The sequence below is a fragment of the Trichosurus vulpecula genome, chromosome 3, assembly GCF_011100635.1.
Source record: "Trichosurus vulpecula isolate mTriVul1 chromosome 3, mTriVul1.pri, whole genome shotgun sequence".
NCBI lineage: Eukaryota > Metazoa > Chordata > Mammalia > Diprotodontia > Phalangeridae > Trichosurus > Trichosurus vulpecula.
Genome location: NC_050575.1, coordinates 215,844,562 through 215,859,932, shown reverse-complemented (window position 1 = coordinate 215,859,932; position 15,371 = coordinate 215,844,562). Strand labels below are relative to the sequence as shown.

The window sequence follows — 15,371 nt, the reverse complement described above, 5'->3', positions numbered from 1 at the left end:
AACTGGAGAAGGAAATGAAAAAAACCGCCTCCAGTATCTTTGCCAAAAAACTCCAAATGGGGTCACAGAGAGTAAGACATGATTGAAATGGCTCAACAGTGAAAGTTCAACTTCTTCCCCATATTTTGTTCACTTGTATTTTCAATGCCTGAGGCTATAAGTTTTATTACTAATTCTCTTCTTAGATATTACCTCCTGTAAGCTCATGACATTATAGAACTGATTGTGAACTCTTACAGACAGGGACTGTCTTTTGTCTCTTTTTGTATACCCAGTACTAGCATGGTATCTGGCACACAGTAAGTGGCTTAATAAATGTTATCAATTGATTGATTAGATCTAAAAGGAACCTGCAAAGTCTTCTTGTCTAATTCCTACTTTTAGTACCTCAGTCTTTTCTACAAGTATTCTTTCTGCATTGTGCCTTTTACTCATCTCTAGCTTGACATACATATTTGAGAACAATTTTCTCCCTCCTTTTTCCTATTTAGTTTATAGCCCTCTTGATCAGATTCCAGACAAATCTATTTTGCCAGTCAAAGATGACTCAGCCATCATACTTTCCTTACTCTTGAATCTCATCACCATTTGGCTATGTTTCTTTGCTTGCCATTTGCTACAGTATATCTTCAAGTCTTAGATGCTATTATCATCCCACTTTACAGTTAAAGAAACTGAGGTGGGCAGTAGCTGAGTGACTTGCCTAGGGCCACACAGCTAGTAAGTGGCTGTATTTAAATTCATGTTCATGATTTCATGCCCAGACCTCTATCCATTGCAACTACCCAGCTGTCTAGGTGATAGCTTGAAAGAATAAATGGTAAGATCAGTGAAGGTATGGGCTTTGTTTTAAAGGATTGAGGATTTTTGAGTGTGTTTGTAGACATCAGAGAAATAGAGAGGGGTTGTAGTTAGACAGAGATTAAGGATGTCTGAGAAGACATACTTGTGGAGAAACCATGGTGAATGGGATCAAGAACCCAGTATGAAAGCTGGTGGGAGAAGGCCCACATCTTCATCAGAGACTAGAATAAAGGAAGACAGAATAGGAAAAGGGTTCAAGGGCTTTCAGATGTAGAGAAAAAAGAGAGAAGAAGCTCATGCCAGATTGCTTCTATTTTCTAAGTATGAGACAGGCTCTCATATGGAGAGGGAGGGTAGTATTAAACTTGAGGAGAAAAGGGAAAGTTTGGACAGGTACAGATGAGTATGGAAAGAAGAGAGTCAATTATCTTTTCTCATGCAAGCCATGTGAGTAATTAAGAGGCTGAATGTTTTCTGGGTGGCTCTGGCCAAAGGAAGGGGTAAAGGGACAAGGTGCTCCCAATAATAACGGGTCTTCTACTGACTGACTGGCCTGTCCCTGACCAGCTCTGGGAATATGGGAGTGGAATGATGAAGAGGGAAAGGGGAAGAAGGGAGAAAGGGGTATTCTCAGTGATGATGGATGACTGAGTCACAGGGACAAGTGTAGGATATGAGATTGTTGAAAAGAATGAATTTCAGTTATCTATCCAGAGCTAGAACAGTTTGCACAGTTATGGAGAATGGTAAAGTCAAAGGTTATAACCATCTCTGTGTATGACTGAGGTGAAATGAAGATACAAGTCATGGGAACTGAAGTAACTAATGAACTGGGAAGCCAGGGTATTTTAGAGGTGTACAAAGTAAAATAACTAAACATAAGGAGTCAGATTAGAGCCGAGAGTAAGACTGTAAATCAGGGTGCTGAATTCCTTGAGAATGGGAGGGAGAATGATGAACACCGCACAGGTAATCAGAAGGCCTGATTTTCAAATCCTGCCCTTAGCTACTTATTACCCAATGTGACCATGGACAAGTCAAAATGACTTAGGTTAACCAAGTGCTGAAAACGTGTTTAAATTTTAGGGAAGCTGTTTCTTAAGATTTGCAATAGGCTTTGGAGGGTGGGGAGGCACTAGTCTGCAGTTTTTCATCTATAAAAATGAGGAGGTTTAGATGAGATTATCTGTAAGTCTTTCCAGCTCCATGTTGTATAATCCCATAACCTTCTGCCATTTCAGTGCTCAAGACAAAGGGTCTATATATTGGCTGGTTGGAAAGTCAGGAAGAAGTGAAAGAACCTAGGGACTCTGATCTCTTTGTGAATCAGACAGAAAAAAACCCACACTGAAACTAAACCTGCCTTTTTTCTTCTCTCCTTTAGGTTGAAGACCAGGTATGACCTCTCATTTTTTCTGTGTGGACACAGTTAGATCTACTATGTGGTATGGTATCACAAACCTAATGCTTGGTCTGGTAGCTTGGCTTACCTTTCTCTATTTCTCAGCCCTTACTAGTACAACATTCCACCTCTTCCCATATTGGTGCCTATAAAGCACAGCTTCTTAATTTGAGGTCTGTGAACTTGTTTTTCAAATATTTAATAACTTTATTTTAATATTTCCTTTTTAAAGTCTATAAATTTTACTTATGAATTTAAAAAAAACCATTTTTTTCTGAGAAAAGGTCCATAGGCTTCATCATACTGCCAAAATAGTCCATGGGCTCCCAAAAAGTCTGAGAATTCCTGTGATAACCCATCTCATCCTATAGCCAGAATTGACAAGGTCCTACCTTAGGTTGCCCTGGCTTGGATAGGGCCAAACCAGTTGTTTCTGAAGAACTTTCAGTGAACTGTCCCCAACTACATCTTTGATCTTTCTGGTTAATTCCCACAATCAGAATTGGAATCTTGGGCTATTAATAGAAGGGTGTGAGTCTTTTCTGACCACAAGTCAGCTTCTAAATGTTATTGCCCTGTTTTGGTGGGGGATAGAGGAGGGTACAATTTATACAGTAAGTTGCTTTACTTTTAAGCTTTGTGTGATCTCAAGCACTGATGGGAAGCAAATGGGAAGTTAACAAAATATAGATTGATGTGTGTTCAGACCAGTGTCAACAGCAGCTTATTTTAGATACCGTTGTCCTGATGACTTCATTCAGTCCAATTAGTGTAGAAGAAGCATACTCCTTTGCCATTCCTTCTCTTACCACTCAAGATTCACCATGATTTAGTTAGTAGCACTTGTTATTAAATGTGTAATACTTTGTTGAGTTAATAACTAGTCAATATTACTATAATAATGATGATGGTAGTAATAACAAATGGCTTGTACAGATAAAGCACTTTCTTCCTAAGAAGCTCTGAGGTAGGAAGTATGTATTAGCCCTAAATTGTAGATGAAGAAACTGAGTCACAGGCAGATGAAGGACATGCCCATAGGTAGATGACAAATTACAATAGAGGGTGATCTCTATACCCATTTTCAGTCCAAACCTCTTTCTTCTAGTGCCAGCACATTTGCTTTTCTATGGACCACCTTTGTCACTCTGGCTGATTATGCTGGTAAAAGTCCAGGGAACACTGTGATATCGGTAGCCTTTGACTCACCTCCTGATATTCTTAGAGGGAGTTAGCACCATGGATAGAGTACTAGAAGTCTGGAAGGACCTGTTCAAAAACCCAACCTCAGACACTTAGCAGCTGTGTGACCCGGGGCAAACTACTTAACCCTCTGTCTGCCTCAGTCTCATCTGTAAAATGGGGATAATAATAGCAGTGTTGTCGTGAGGATAAAATGACATATTTATAAAAAGCACTTTGCAAACCCTAAAATGCTACATAAATACTAGGTGTTGAGTGACTTGCCCAGGATCTTATAGGTAGTAAGTGGTGGAGACACATTTGGACCCAGGTCTTCTGACCTAGAGCCAATGCTTTATCCACTATTACCAGGCAGGATTTTAGAACTCGAGAGCCCCTGAACTCAGATCAACCCCTTTATTATAAAGAAGAGTGGACAGAACACAAGACAGAGTAGGAGCCAGGGATTCTGGCATTCTGACTGGTTCTGATATTTATTAGCTATGGCATGGCAGAAGAGTCACTTAGTCTCTCAGACACAGGTTCTTCACCTGGAAAATGGGAGCTAATGGAACTTGTACTATCTCACAAAGTTGTTGTGAGGAAAATGTTTTGCAAACTTGAAAGCCTTATATCCAACGTGAGATATGATTATATGTTATTTTGTCATGTAGTATTGTAACCAGGGAGGTTTAAAATTTATAATTCACTCAGGATCACAGAGCTAGCTCATTAGCAGAAGAGCATGCAGCTAGATGGGTCAGTAAGGAAATCTGCAGTCAGGAGAACTCATTGTCATGAGTTCAAATCTGGCCATAGACACTTACTAGCTGTGTGACCCTGGGTAAGTCACTTAACCCTGTTTGCTCAGTTCATCTATAAATGAGCTAGAGAAGGAAATGGCAAACAGCTTTAGTGGTCTTTGCCAAGAAAACCCCAAAATGGGGTTTTGACACAACTGAACAACATGTAAGCTAGATCGAGGATATTCCAATTCCCAGTCCATTGTTAAGAACTTTTGTTTCTGAAAAGGGTAAGGGTATGTGTTGTGTTTTGGTGTGTGTGTGTGTGTGTGTGTGTGTGTGTGTGTTAAAAGAACTATGGTTACATAATCAACAATCTTTTTTTCCCTAGTTTGCATTTGTCTCCCTTCAAACACCTCACTCCCCATGGGGGAAAAAAAAAAATACTTGTTTTTCTTTTTGCAAATACAATGTGGCCATCTAGTGGGAATATATACCTATGTCATCCTAAAATTACAGGAACATAGATTTAGAACTGGAAGGAACTTGAAAGGTCATCTCTCATTTTACAAATGAGAAAAATTAAGGCCTGGAGAGGACAAATAGTTTGCCCAAAGTCATACAAGGAGTAAGTGGCAGAGGGTGTCTTCCTACCGTCCAGCAGGTTTCCCAATGTACCAAAGTATAGTCCGTTGCTATGTCCACAAATACACTTGAGAAACAGATAGAGACAGCAGAATGAAGCCTCCTGGTGGCTTGCACACCAAATTAAGTCCCGGGACTTCCAAATCCCTCATACACATTGAATGAGACTGCTGACTGCAATTTCTCATTAAAGAGTTCTAGCTCAAAACCCTTATACCCTGACAGTCATGGATCACCATACTAGGAGGACCCTGTGCTGAATCTGACTTGTCTATCAGCCAAAACCACTGTGTGACTTCTTCTTGTCTTGGGGTTGCCCCACTCCCCTCATAAGGTCCCTTAGTTCCCTAAGATTAGGCCAATATAAGTGAAGTTCTCATAGGTCCTACCAACTGACAAGCTTCACGTGTAGGTCCAGGGTTGTCTGTTTTCTGAAAATTACCTTAACTTAAGAAAATCCTATCATTAGGATGACAGCAGTATGATATATTTTTATGCCCACAATAACTCTGGAAGATTCTATTTTAGGAGACAGAGGGATTGTGATCTGCTTGAGAGGGCACCTGTTCACAGCGATGAAATTATACTGCTTAAAAGAATTGAAGTCAGGAGGCAGCAAGGCTTTGTGTAAGAATTCTTAGCCTTTTGTCATGGACCCATTTAGCACTCCGACGAAACCTATGGATTCTTCGGAATAGTCGCCAAAAAAAATTTATTAAACATCACCCGTGTGCCAGACACTGTGCGAAATGCCCATGTTTTATATGTACAAAGTAACAGAATTATAAAGGAAACCAATTATTTAAAGTAAATATATAACACTTTTCATCCAATTTCACAGACCTTCTATGCACAGGACCTTATCTAAGAGTATTTGGCTTATGGGTGCTATGGTGCATACCTGTAATTCTTCTACCAGTGAAACTGAAGCTAGTAGATTGCTTGACGCTGGGAGTTCTAAGCTGCAGTCCAGTAGTTTCCACACTGTCTAATGTCAACATGGTGGACTCCCAAGAAGAGGGATGTTTGGGACAAACCAACTGGACAAACTAGCCCAGGCCAGAAACAGAGCAAGTCCCATGCTGATCAGTAGTGCAACTGGTCCTGTGAGTGGCCACTGCACCACCAGCTTGGGCAAGATAAGGAGACTCCAAACAAACAAGCAAAAGACCCTGGTCTAGTTAATAGAGACTATAGTGATAGAACTGGAAAAGCCATCAGAGTCCAAATAGTCCTGCCATCCCCCTCATTTTACAGATGAGGAAATAGACTCAGAAAAGTTAATTACTTGCTGGTGGTAAACATAAGTAATATAATCAGAGATTAGATTTACCCCAGGTCCCCTGGCTCTAGAGCAAGCATACTATAAGTCAGACTAGTTCATGTCCCATCTCTGATATATGTTGGCTTTGGGAAAAGTCACTTAACCTCTCACTGCCCTGGGCAACTTTCTAAGAATAGGCTGTAGACCCTTTGATGATCTGCAATAGTAGAGAGACTTTCCTTAGCAGAGAGTTCATCACACTGATGAAATCACAAGACTGAACCAAAAATAATTGTCATAATTAAAAAGAGGGCCCCAACCTAACCTTATGAAGGACTGGTGTTGACTGAATGCTTAAAGCCCTTGGATGAGGTCCACCATAAGCTTCCTTAAATGTACCTTCCTTACCAAAGGCTGACATTTTTCTGTTGTCTCATTTGTCCTTGAAGCAGTCTGCTGACATGGAAGTAAGCCAGGTTTCCATATTCTCCATCCCCATTTTACAGATTGAAGTAAGAAAATGGAAATGGGTTGAAGGTCTCTTCAATCTCAATTCCATTCAGCAACACTTAGTAAGCAGTTACTTTGTTCAAGACGTTAGACTACGGAGTTACAACCACAAATTTTTAAAAAAGTATTTGCTTTCAAAGAGCTTCCATTTATACAGAGGAGTAATACAATCTACTTTGAGGAGGGAGAGAAAAACTAAGCTGAGCTGATCCTTGAAGGAAGCTAAGGATTCTAAGAGGTGGAGGTGAGGAGAAAGTGTGTTCCAGGTATGAGAGACACCCTCATGCAAAGACACAAGTCTGGACACGGAATGCTGGCTATGGGGAAATTGAATTCTGAATTGGGAGGAGAGTTGATGCCAGTGTAAGGAGATGTCTATCCTTAGCTATCCCCCGATCCCAAAAAAAAAGAGCCAACAGATGAGCCATTCCCAGAAGGGAAAATTATCCAACGTAGGATGTTCCCACAATGGGAAAAATTTCTTAATGGAAATTTAGACTGCACCTTCCTCTAGGGAGAGAGACAGAAAAAGGCAGAGACAAAGAGAGAAGGAGACAGATACAGGGAGAGGGAGAGAGAGAGATGAGTAGAGGGAAGAGAGACTGAGACACAGAGAGAAACAATATTAATCTTCAGTTCATTAGGCAACCCCGAGAGAAGTCAACACTCTTCGAGGCAGAACAATGATCATTATTAGCTTTGCCAGAAGTGACCAAGAAAGCAATATAACCTGGCTGCAAAACAGACAGATGAGAATCCACTGATGTAACCAGAGCACCTCTGATTGAATACATACGTGGTGCCTTTCAATGGGCCCCCAAATGCATGACTTAGAGGGAAATTCAGTGTTGCAGAACTAAGAACTAAGTTCAGCAGCCTGGCCTGTCACCCCTGACCACTGTACAGCGCCTCTCTTCTTTCTCAATGTTTTCTCCCAAAAGCAGAACTCATAAATACTATGTCACGCTGTGTAACCATTTTAATGGAATCTCGGCACCCAGCTTGTCTGGGGGGAAATTTATTTAGTAAAGGTTTTTACTTTGTAATATGTGTGTGTCATCCCAATAATAGCTGATGCATTATATTTATTGTTTTAATCTCTTGGAGAATATTGAAATAAAAGCAGAATCATCAGGGCCCATTCATTCTTCAAGGAGGAGGAATTCTGTCATGGCCCTAGGAGGCTGAAGGAGAGAGGCAGAGGCCTAGATGATGAGAAGTTAAAGCAACTCATGTCAAAGCCTGTCTTCTAAGGGGTTTATCTGACCTAGACACAGAGCAGTAGCTCCCATAGGCCCCAGGGAGACAAACAGATAAGGCTCAGGTCTTTGATTTTATGAAACTGAGAATAACAGATACTAAACACTTACCTTAAATGAAGCAAGAAACTATACCAATAGCACTAGGAGTGGTGGGAGGAAGTTACAAAGAGGAATTTTCAGCCTTACACCAAGGAAAAAAACTTCTGAAAAATTATATCTACCTAAAAATAGAGCATACGTCTTCTTCCCACTCATTAGATGTTTTTAAGCAAAAGCTTAATAGCCACTTGCCCCATATATTAAAATGGGGATTTTTTTAGGGGTGTATATTTGACTGGATGGCTGATGAAGACTTTTTCAATTCTGAAATCTGTGATTTTATAATAGTGTCTGATACTTAACTAGTACTTTTAATTTTACAAGATGCTTTGTGCACAATATCTCATTGAATCACACAACCTTATGTGGTCACTGCTATAGATTACCTACACCCATTTTGCAGATGAGAAAATAGGTTCAGAGTGGTAAAGTAATGATTGAACAGGTAGTAAATATCAGAACTCGGATTTGAACCCAAGTTTTCCGTATATAGTGGTCTATCCACAGCATATAGAAGGGAGATAAGACAAATTCATAAATAATTACAGCCCATGATCTCTCCCTTCCTAAACTTCTCATGGAATTTTTCTACACTACTTACCCTCTTGCAAGCGTCTACCTTTTTGTTTATGGCTCCACCATTCTTCCAGCCTTCCATGTGAATAAGCTTGGCATTATCTTCAGCTCCTCTCTCTCTGCACATGCACAATCAGTTGTCAAGTATTATTTTAACTCAACTAACATTTATCAAGCATCTGTCATATGCCAGACACTATGCAAGGTTCTGAGGCTACAAGGCAAAAAAGTATAATAGTCCCTGCCTGTGAGAACATGGGTGTGTGTGGGGGGGTCCTTACTGGGGTTACGGAGCAACACATACACTGATGTTTAAGTACAAAAGCATTAGGGGGAATAGGTTTGTGATTTCACTGATGCACAGAACTTCTGACGATGAAAATTCCTTTTATCAATTGCATTTTGACTGCTCTGCAAGCTACAATCTAATAAAGATGACTGCAATACTGGAAGGGTAAGTACCTTCCCTAGGGACACACAGCTAGTATGTGTCAGAAACAAGACTTGAGCCAAAATCTTTCTGACTTTGAGTCCAGTCTATCTATCCATTACAATACATTATATCTCAAGCACAAAATCAGTACAAAATGAGGCTGGAAAAAAAGAGGACTCAAAGGCATCACATAGGAAGTGAGCATTGAATGACCCTGGGGGTTCCAAGACATGAGGGTTAAAGAAAGAACACTATAGAATACTACTGTGCTATAAGGAATGCTAAGTTGACTGAGTTTAGAAAAAACATAGAAAGACATACATGAAATAATGAAGAGTAAAATGAGCAGAACCAAGAGCCTTGTACACAGTAACAGCAATATTGTTCTAAGAACAGCTTTCGATGGCTAAGTCACTTTGAGTATTATGAATACTCAGATCAACTACAAAGAACCTATGGAAGAAGATACTATCCACATCCAGAGAAAGAACTGATAAAAAGAAGTATGCATATGTATATCACATATGTGTGTATGTTTGTTTGCGACTAATGGTAACCTTCTCTGGGGTGGGGTGGGGAGAGAGACAGAAAAAAAATAAAAAGTGCACAGCAGAAAACAAAAGAAAACTTAAAAGGAAGCACAGGAAAGCAGGGTAGCTTTGAAAACAAAGTATTTATGACATAGTTGGAGTTTTTTAAAAGTATACAGTGTGAGATAGAAATTCATGGTTTATATTGAATCATTATGTTGGTCCATGTACATGGAAATGTTCTTTTTGTTTGTATTTAAGTTCAAAATTAATTAAAAAATTTAAAAAAAGAATTTTCTAGGCATGGAGTACAGACTGAGGAAAGGTACAGAGACAAAACATGTAATGGAGAGCAGGGGAATTCATGTAGCCCCATATAACACATATGTTGGAAACAGCAGGTAGATTATGAAGATTAGTAGATGGAACAAAGCAGTCAGTTGAGGAGCAAACATGTTGGGCCAAAGAAAGTGGCTGTGGGGAATTCATTTATTGAAACTCCAAAGTCATTTCCTGGCCACATTTCCTTTGAGTTAATCTGTGTTATCTTTAGGAGATAGCTGTATAAGCTGCCTTGCTAGTTGGCTATTTCAATGGTGGTTGCTTGCCCAGATATGGTTATGTTGCACTGATGAATCGAGGGGCCTCCTAGGGATGTGTTGAAGCTGTCTCCTGACTAGAGAAGGTGGTTTATTATCACTCTTATCCTTTTTTCCTTCAGTTCCATGATCTCCACAACCCACTGAATCTCATGTATTTTGAATTCACAGTCCTATCCAAGGCAAGAATGTTATGTCCGGATGGAATTACACAGAAAGCTTCCACTTGGTCCCTGGCACCTATGTGGTAGTCCCCACAACTGATAGAAAATTGGAGTTATTCCTTCGAATCTTCCTGAAACAACAGGGTGTCAACAGGTGAAGTTATTCTGATCTATCATGGGCCAGTGGGGGGAATGGATTCTAAATGTTTATAGGATCAGAGAGTCAGAGTTCAAAGGGACTTAGGGGTCATCAAATCCAACTCCCTTGTTTTACAAATGGGGGAACTGAGGTGCAGAGAGGTCAAGTGACTTGTTTGGGGGTCCACCCACTAGTAGGTATCCAAGTCAGGATAAAAATCCAGGCCTTCCTAACTTCAAGTCAAGCTCTCTACACCACACTATCTCCTACAATAGCAAAAGCGTAAATGTTGTAATAGAGAGAGCCGGGTAGGATAAGAATTGAATGACCCTGGGGATTCCAAGACACGAGGGTTAAAGAAAGAACACTATAGAATACTACTGTGCTATAAGGAATGCTAAGTTGACCGAGTTTAGAAAAAACATAGAAAGATATGCATGAAATAATGAAGAGTAAAAGAGCAGAACCAAGAGCCTTGTACGCAGTAACACGCAATATTGTTCTAAGAACAGCTTTCGATGGCTAAGTCACTTTGAGTATTATGAATACTCAGATCAACTACAAAGAACCTATGGAAGAAGATACTATCCACATCCAGAGAAAGAACTGATAAAAAGAAGTATGTATATGTACATCACATTTGTGATAACAATTCATAGGATCATAGATCTAAAGCTAGAAGAGATCCCAGACACTATCCAATGCCCTCATTTTGTAGAAGAAGAAATTGAGGCCCAGAAAGGTCCCCTCCAGCTCTAAATTGATGGTCCTATGGTTCTATTAAGTTCCTGTTATGTGTCAGGCAGGAGCTAAGGACACAAAGACTTGCCCAAGTTCATACCATGAATAAGTGATAGAGCTGGGATTTGAATTCAGGTCTTCCTTACTCCAAACCATGCTACCCCATAGGCTGAGCAAGTTCCCATGATTCCAGGCTCCTGGGCTGGGGGATTAGAGGAAGGAAGGAACTTTTCTAGGACACCATGTCATAGGAAACCACTAAAGGAAGAGTTTGCTAGGCTTTCTTTTCCTCTAAGATTTTCCTGTAACTTCCTTTCCTATAACACTTCAGTTAATTCATTTCAACATGTGTTGTGGTCAGGAAGACCTGGGTACAAATTCCATCTAAGCACTTATAAGATGTGTGACTGTAGGTGAATCAAGGCAGCTATGGGCATCACGGAGTCAGGAAGACTCAAGTTCAAATCCAGCCTGAGACACATATTAACTGTATGAATATGGTCAGGTCACTTAACTTCTATCTTTCTCATCTGTAAAATGGGAGGAAATAAAAACACCTACCTCCCGGGATTGTTGTGAGGATCAAATAAGATAATATTTGTAAAGCATTTCGCAAACTTGAAGTACCTTATAAATGCTAGCTATTATTATCACAATCTCTCTATGCCTCAGTTTCTTCTTATGCAAAATGAGGGAATTTGACCTGACTTCTGTGACACTTTCCAGCTCTGAATCTAGGATCCTAATAAGCTCCTACTATGTGCCAGGCTCTGTATCATGCAAGAGCTAGTCATACAAAGCAGAAGAAAAAAAGAAAAAACATCTGTTGTTCACAAGAACAAATTCCAAAATCTGAAATAGTTTTAGATAGGAATTTATTAGGTCATTTGGTAGAGATGGAGAGCCAGAAAAAATGAATGGCTCCCTCCACAAGTCTTTGTGAGGTTGCATTTGATGTTCAGACAAGGGCATAAGAACATTGGCCTGATTGGCCTCATGTAGGCAGTAGCTGGTCTCCAAGAGAAGAGCAGTCTTGAGCTATCAGCAGCTAAGTCCATGATCCCCTAATTCAGGGAACCCAAAACACAAACTTTAGGTGGACTCAGAATATACCCAAGAGGATCCAAAACGGGCACAGAGTGGAATCTAAGCATTCCTTATTTCCCTCCTTCCATGAGGGCAGGAATCTTTTATTGTCTCTGAGATCACTCCGACCTCTACAGTAAGCTTTTTAGGTTAGACCAAATAAAGCTAGGTTCAAGCAATATTAATAAATAATAAATATAAATAGTAATCCACTCATTCATTGATCTCAAGAAGCTTGTAGTTCATTTCCTGTTCTGGAAGATTATAGGTAGTCCAAGCAAGCAACTGAGTTAAATGCCCACATATTCTGTTTCTAAACTGGATGATCACCTAGGGTGCCCTTCTCATCCCCCCATATTAAAACTGAATGCTGATCTTTCTCTTACTTATTTCCCAGGAATCTACCTGGAAGCTTCAAGTTCATGAGCTCCAAGGTAAGTAGGCAGTGGGGCCTGGGCTGGAAGATCACTCCTTACTGCTACCCACAATAGTTTGAAAGGCTACAATGAGCAATGGCTTCTGATGCAGTTTAATTTAACCACCATTTATTAAACATCTACTATCTGCAGAGCACTATGCAAGATCCCAAGGGAGATAAAAAGTCAAAGTAAGACACAATCTCTGCTTTCATGGAGCTAACAGGAGTAGAGGAATATATAAAATAATATGTGCATAAAATAAGTTATGTACACAAAAATATGATAAGTGTATTAGGGAGAGGAACAGAGATTGCTACATACGATCTAAGTGGGCTGGGGTGGGGTGGGCCAGGAAGAAGGCTTTGTAGAGAAGGTGGCATTTGGTCCGTGCCTTAAAGGAGGGATAATATTTCATAAAGTAGAGAACAGGAAGCAGCAGCAGAGGAGAGAGCAGGAAGGAATACCATGAAGAAAAGAATGGAGGTGGAAAAGCATGGAACATGTATGAGAAAGGACAGTAGCCCGGTTTGGCAGAGCATAGAGAAGCTTGAGGAAATTAGCAGTAGATAAGGCTGCACAGTTAGTGTGTCACCAAATTGTAGTTGTCCTTGCATGCCAGACAAAGAAAATTGAAATTTATTTGGCGGGCAATAAATAACTGCTGAAAGATTTTGAACAGATGACTGACATGACTACATTGATGCTTAAGGAACATTTGCCTGGCATTCATGTTTAGAATGGCAGAGGAAGAGAGGAAGAACAGGAAAGTCTATTAAGAGAAGACTCCTGTACTAGTCCAGGAGGGTGGGAAATGAGGGCCTACACACATTCCCATGTGGCCAAGGGAATAAAGAAAAGGAGATGTGAAATGGCTTATGGTGGAAGAATTGATAGAACTTGGCTACTGATTAGATGTGAGAAGTGAGGAATCAAGAAGCATTGAAAATAACACCAAGGTTTTGAAAAAGAAACATGAGAAAGAGGAGCGGGTTGGAGGAAAAGACAATAGGCTCCGTTTTGGATACATTTTGCAGTCATCTTAATAAAGGAGATAGTAGGGGCCATGGGAGCAAATGAGATTATCAAAGGAAAGGATATACAAAGAGAAAGAGAAGATGGTTGACAGAATCTTTGGAATAGATGTGAAGAGTGGGGCAAGGGTAAAAGAGAGATCAAGTTTTCAATATTAAATCTATAGAGCCTAAGGCCAATCCTTTTTATTCTTCCCTGGACCTCAGTTTCCCCATTTGTAACAGTAGATGAGCATTAGTGGCAATGGATAAGAGAGAAAGCTGCCAAGCAAGACCTCTGGCTCAGAACCAGGTGTGGGTTTTTGTTTTTCCACAGTGAAGCTGATTGGGACAGTGGTGAAAGTGCTTGAACTTAGAGTCACAGAACCAGAGTTTAAATTCATGTTCTATCACTTACTACCCATACAATTTTAACAAGTCATTTTACACTTCCAGGCCTCAGTTTCCTTAACTATATAATTAGAGGATCAAATTAAATTGTTTCTAAGGTCCCTTACAGCTCTAAGTCTATGATCCTCTTTCTCAGGAGTTTTTTTTTTTCCTTAAGGCATATAAGCTTCTTGAGAGTAGAAACTGTCTCTCTCAGTGTTGGTATCCCTTTATCTTTGCATAGCCTGGCATGTCATAAGCACATAATAATGGTGTTTTTTTCATTTATTCATCTAGGAGAATCTTCCAGAAGTCCAGAATCATGAGATCATTTTCAACAGATATGCCCAACAGGTACAGTACCCTGAATTCAGAATTCTATCAAATGACAGTCAGAGGAGAAAGTCACAGAGAAGAAATCTCTTGGATTCCTATCAGTGCTTAGAGACACAAAAAAGATAATATATCTCTGGCAGCATGGTTTTATCATCCTTCCTCAAGAGAATCCTTTCCAACATTGATCTGGCTGCCAAATGCTGCAGAGAAATGGCATCTCATCAGTAGGTTTCCCCTGGAATTGAATGGATGACTTGCTATAGGATGGGATAATTATTTCAAAAAAAAACAAGCAATTAACAGTAACCCTTGAAATCTTTTTTCCCCTTGATTGGAAACATTTCCAGCTCAAGCTGGCTGCCTTTGGAAAGTACCATCATCACTCAGTGTTTGAGTAATTGATTCCTACTCTGCTCGCCAAGTTGTATGCATTCACAGGAGATGCTCTTAATGGTTTAATAAACTGTTAAAAAGCACTCCTTGACTTAGTTGAGAGAAAAATCACTGCCAAGGGCTCCATGTGATAGACCTTTCCAGTTAGTAGTAATACCAATGTGAGAAGGTGCAAATGATACAAACAGGCCTATGTAATGGGCCAAGCAAAGAGACTCATAGAGGAAACCAGGGCCTACTGTGCTCAAACCCAAAGTCAGGTTGGCTCTGAAAGTACGCGGTTAAGAGCAAAGAACTAAGAGAAAGTCTTCAGAGTCTGATCCCACAAGGAAGGAAAAAGAATTAAGAGTGAAAGCAAAATCCAGTGTGCAGAAGGTAGATAAAATGGTATGGTTTGCTACTTAATGTTTGCTAGAGGTTCAAGCCGTAGGTATGGATGGGTGTTTAGGACCCAATAAGGCCGTGCTCCCACACAGTTTGGAATGGTTACTTAAGGGGCGGGATGCAGGGGTAGGAGCTCTACAAAGTATAAACTCACATCGTTATCGGAGTAAAGAAAGTAAAACTACAACTAGGCACGTAGATTAGCTTCCCCCAGGAACAATACCTTTCCTCCCCCTCCCACCAGCAAATTCAGCTCCCAT

The 15,371-nt window shown here is 40.2% G+C and overlaps 1 protein-coding gene across 1 annotated transcript in view; it reads left to right on the top strand.

Annotated features, from left to right (window-relative positions):
* The window catches only part of CAPN13 (calpain 13), a 146,189-nt gene that overhangs the window by 112,507 nt on the left and 18,311 nt on the right, over nt 1-15,371 (top strand). The window contains 4 exon segments of the mRNA XM_036749923.1: nt 2,189-2,200; nt 10,221-10,367; nt 12,577-12,613; nt 14,296-14,352. Of these exon segments, the coding sequence (XP_036605818.1) occupies nt 2,189-2,200; nt 10,221-10,367; nt 12,577-12,613; nt 14,296-14,352 (253 nt within the window).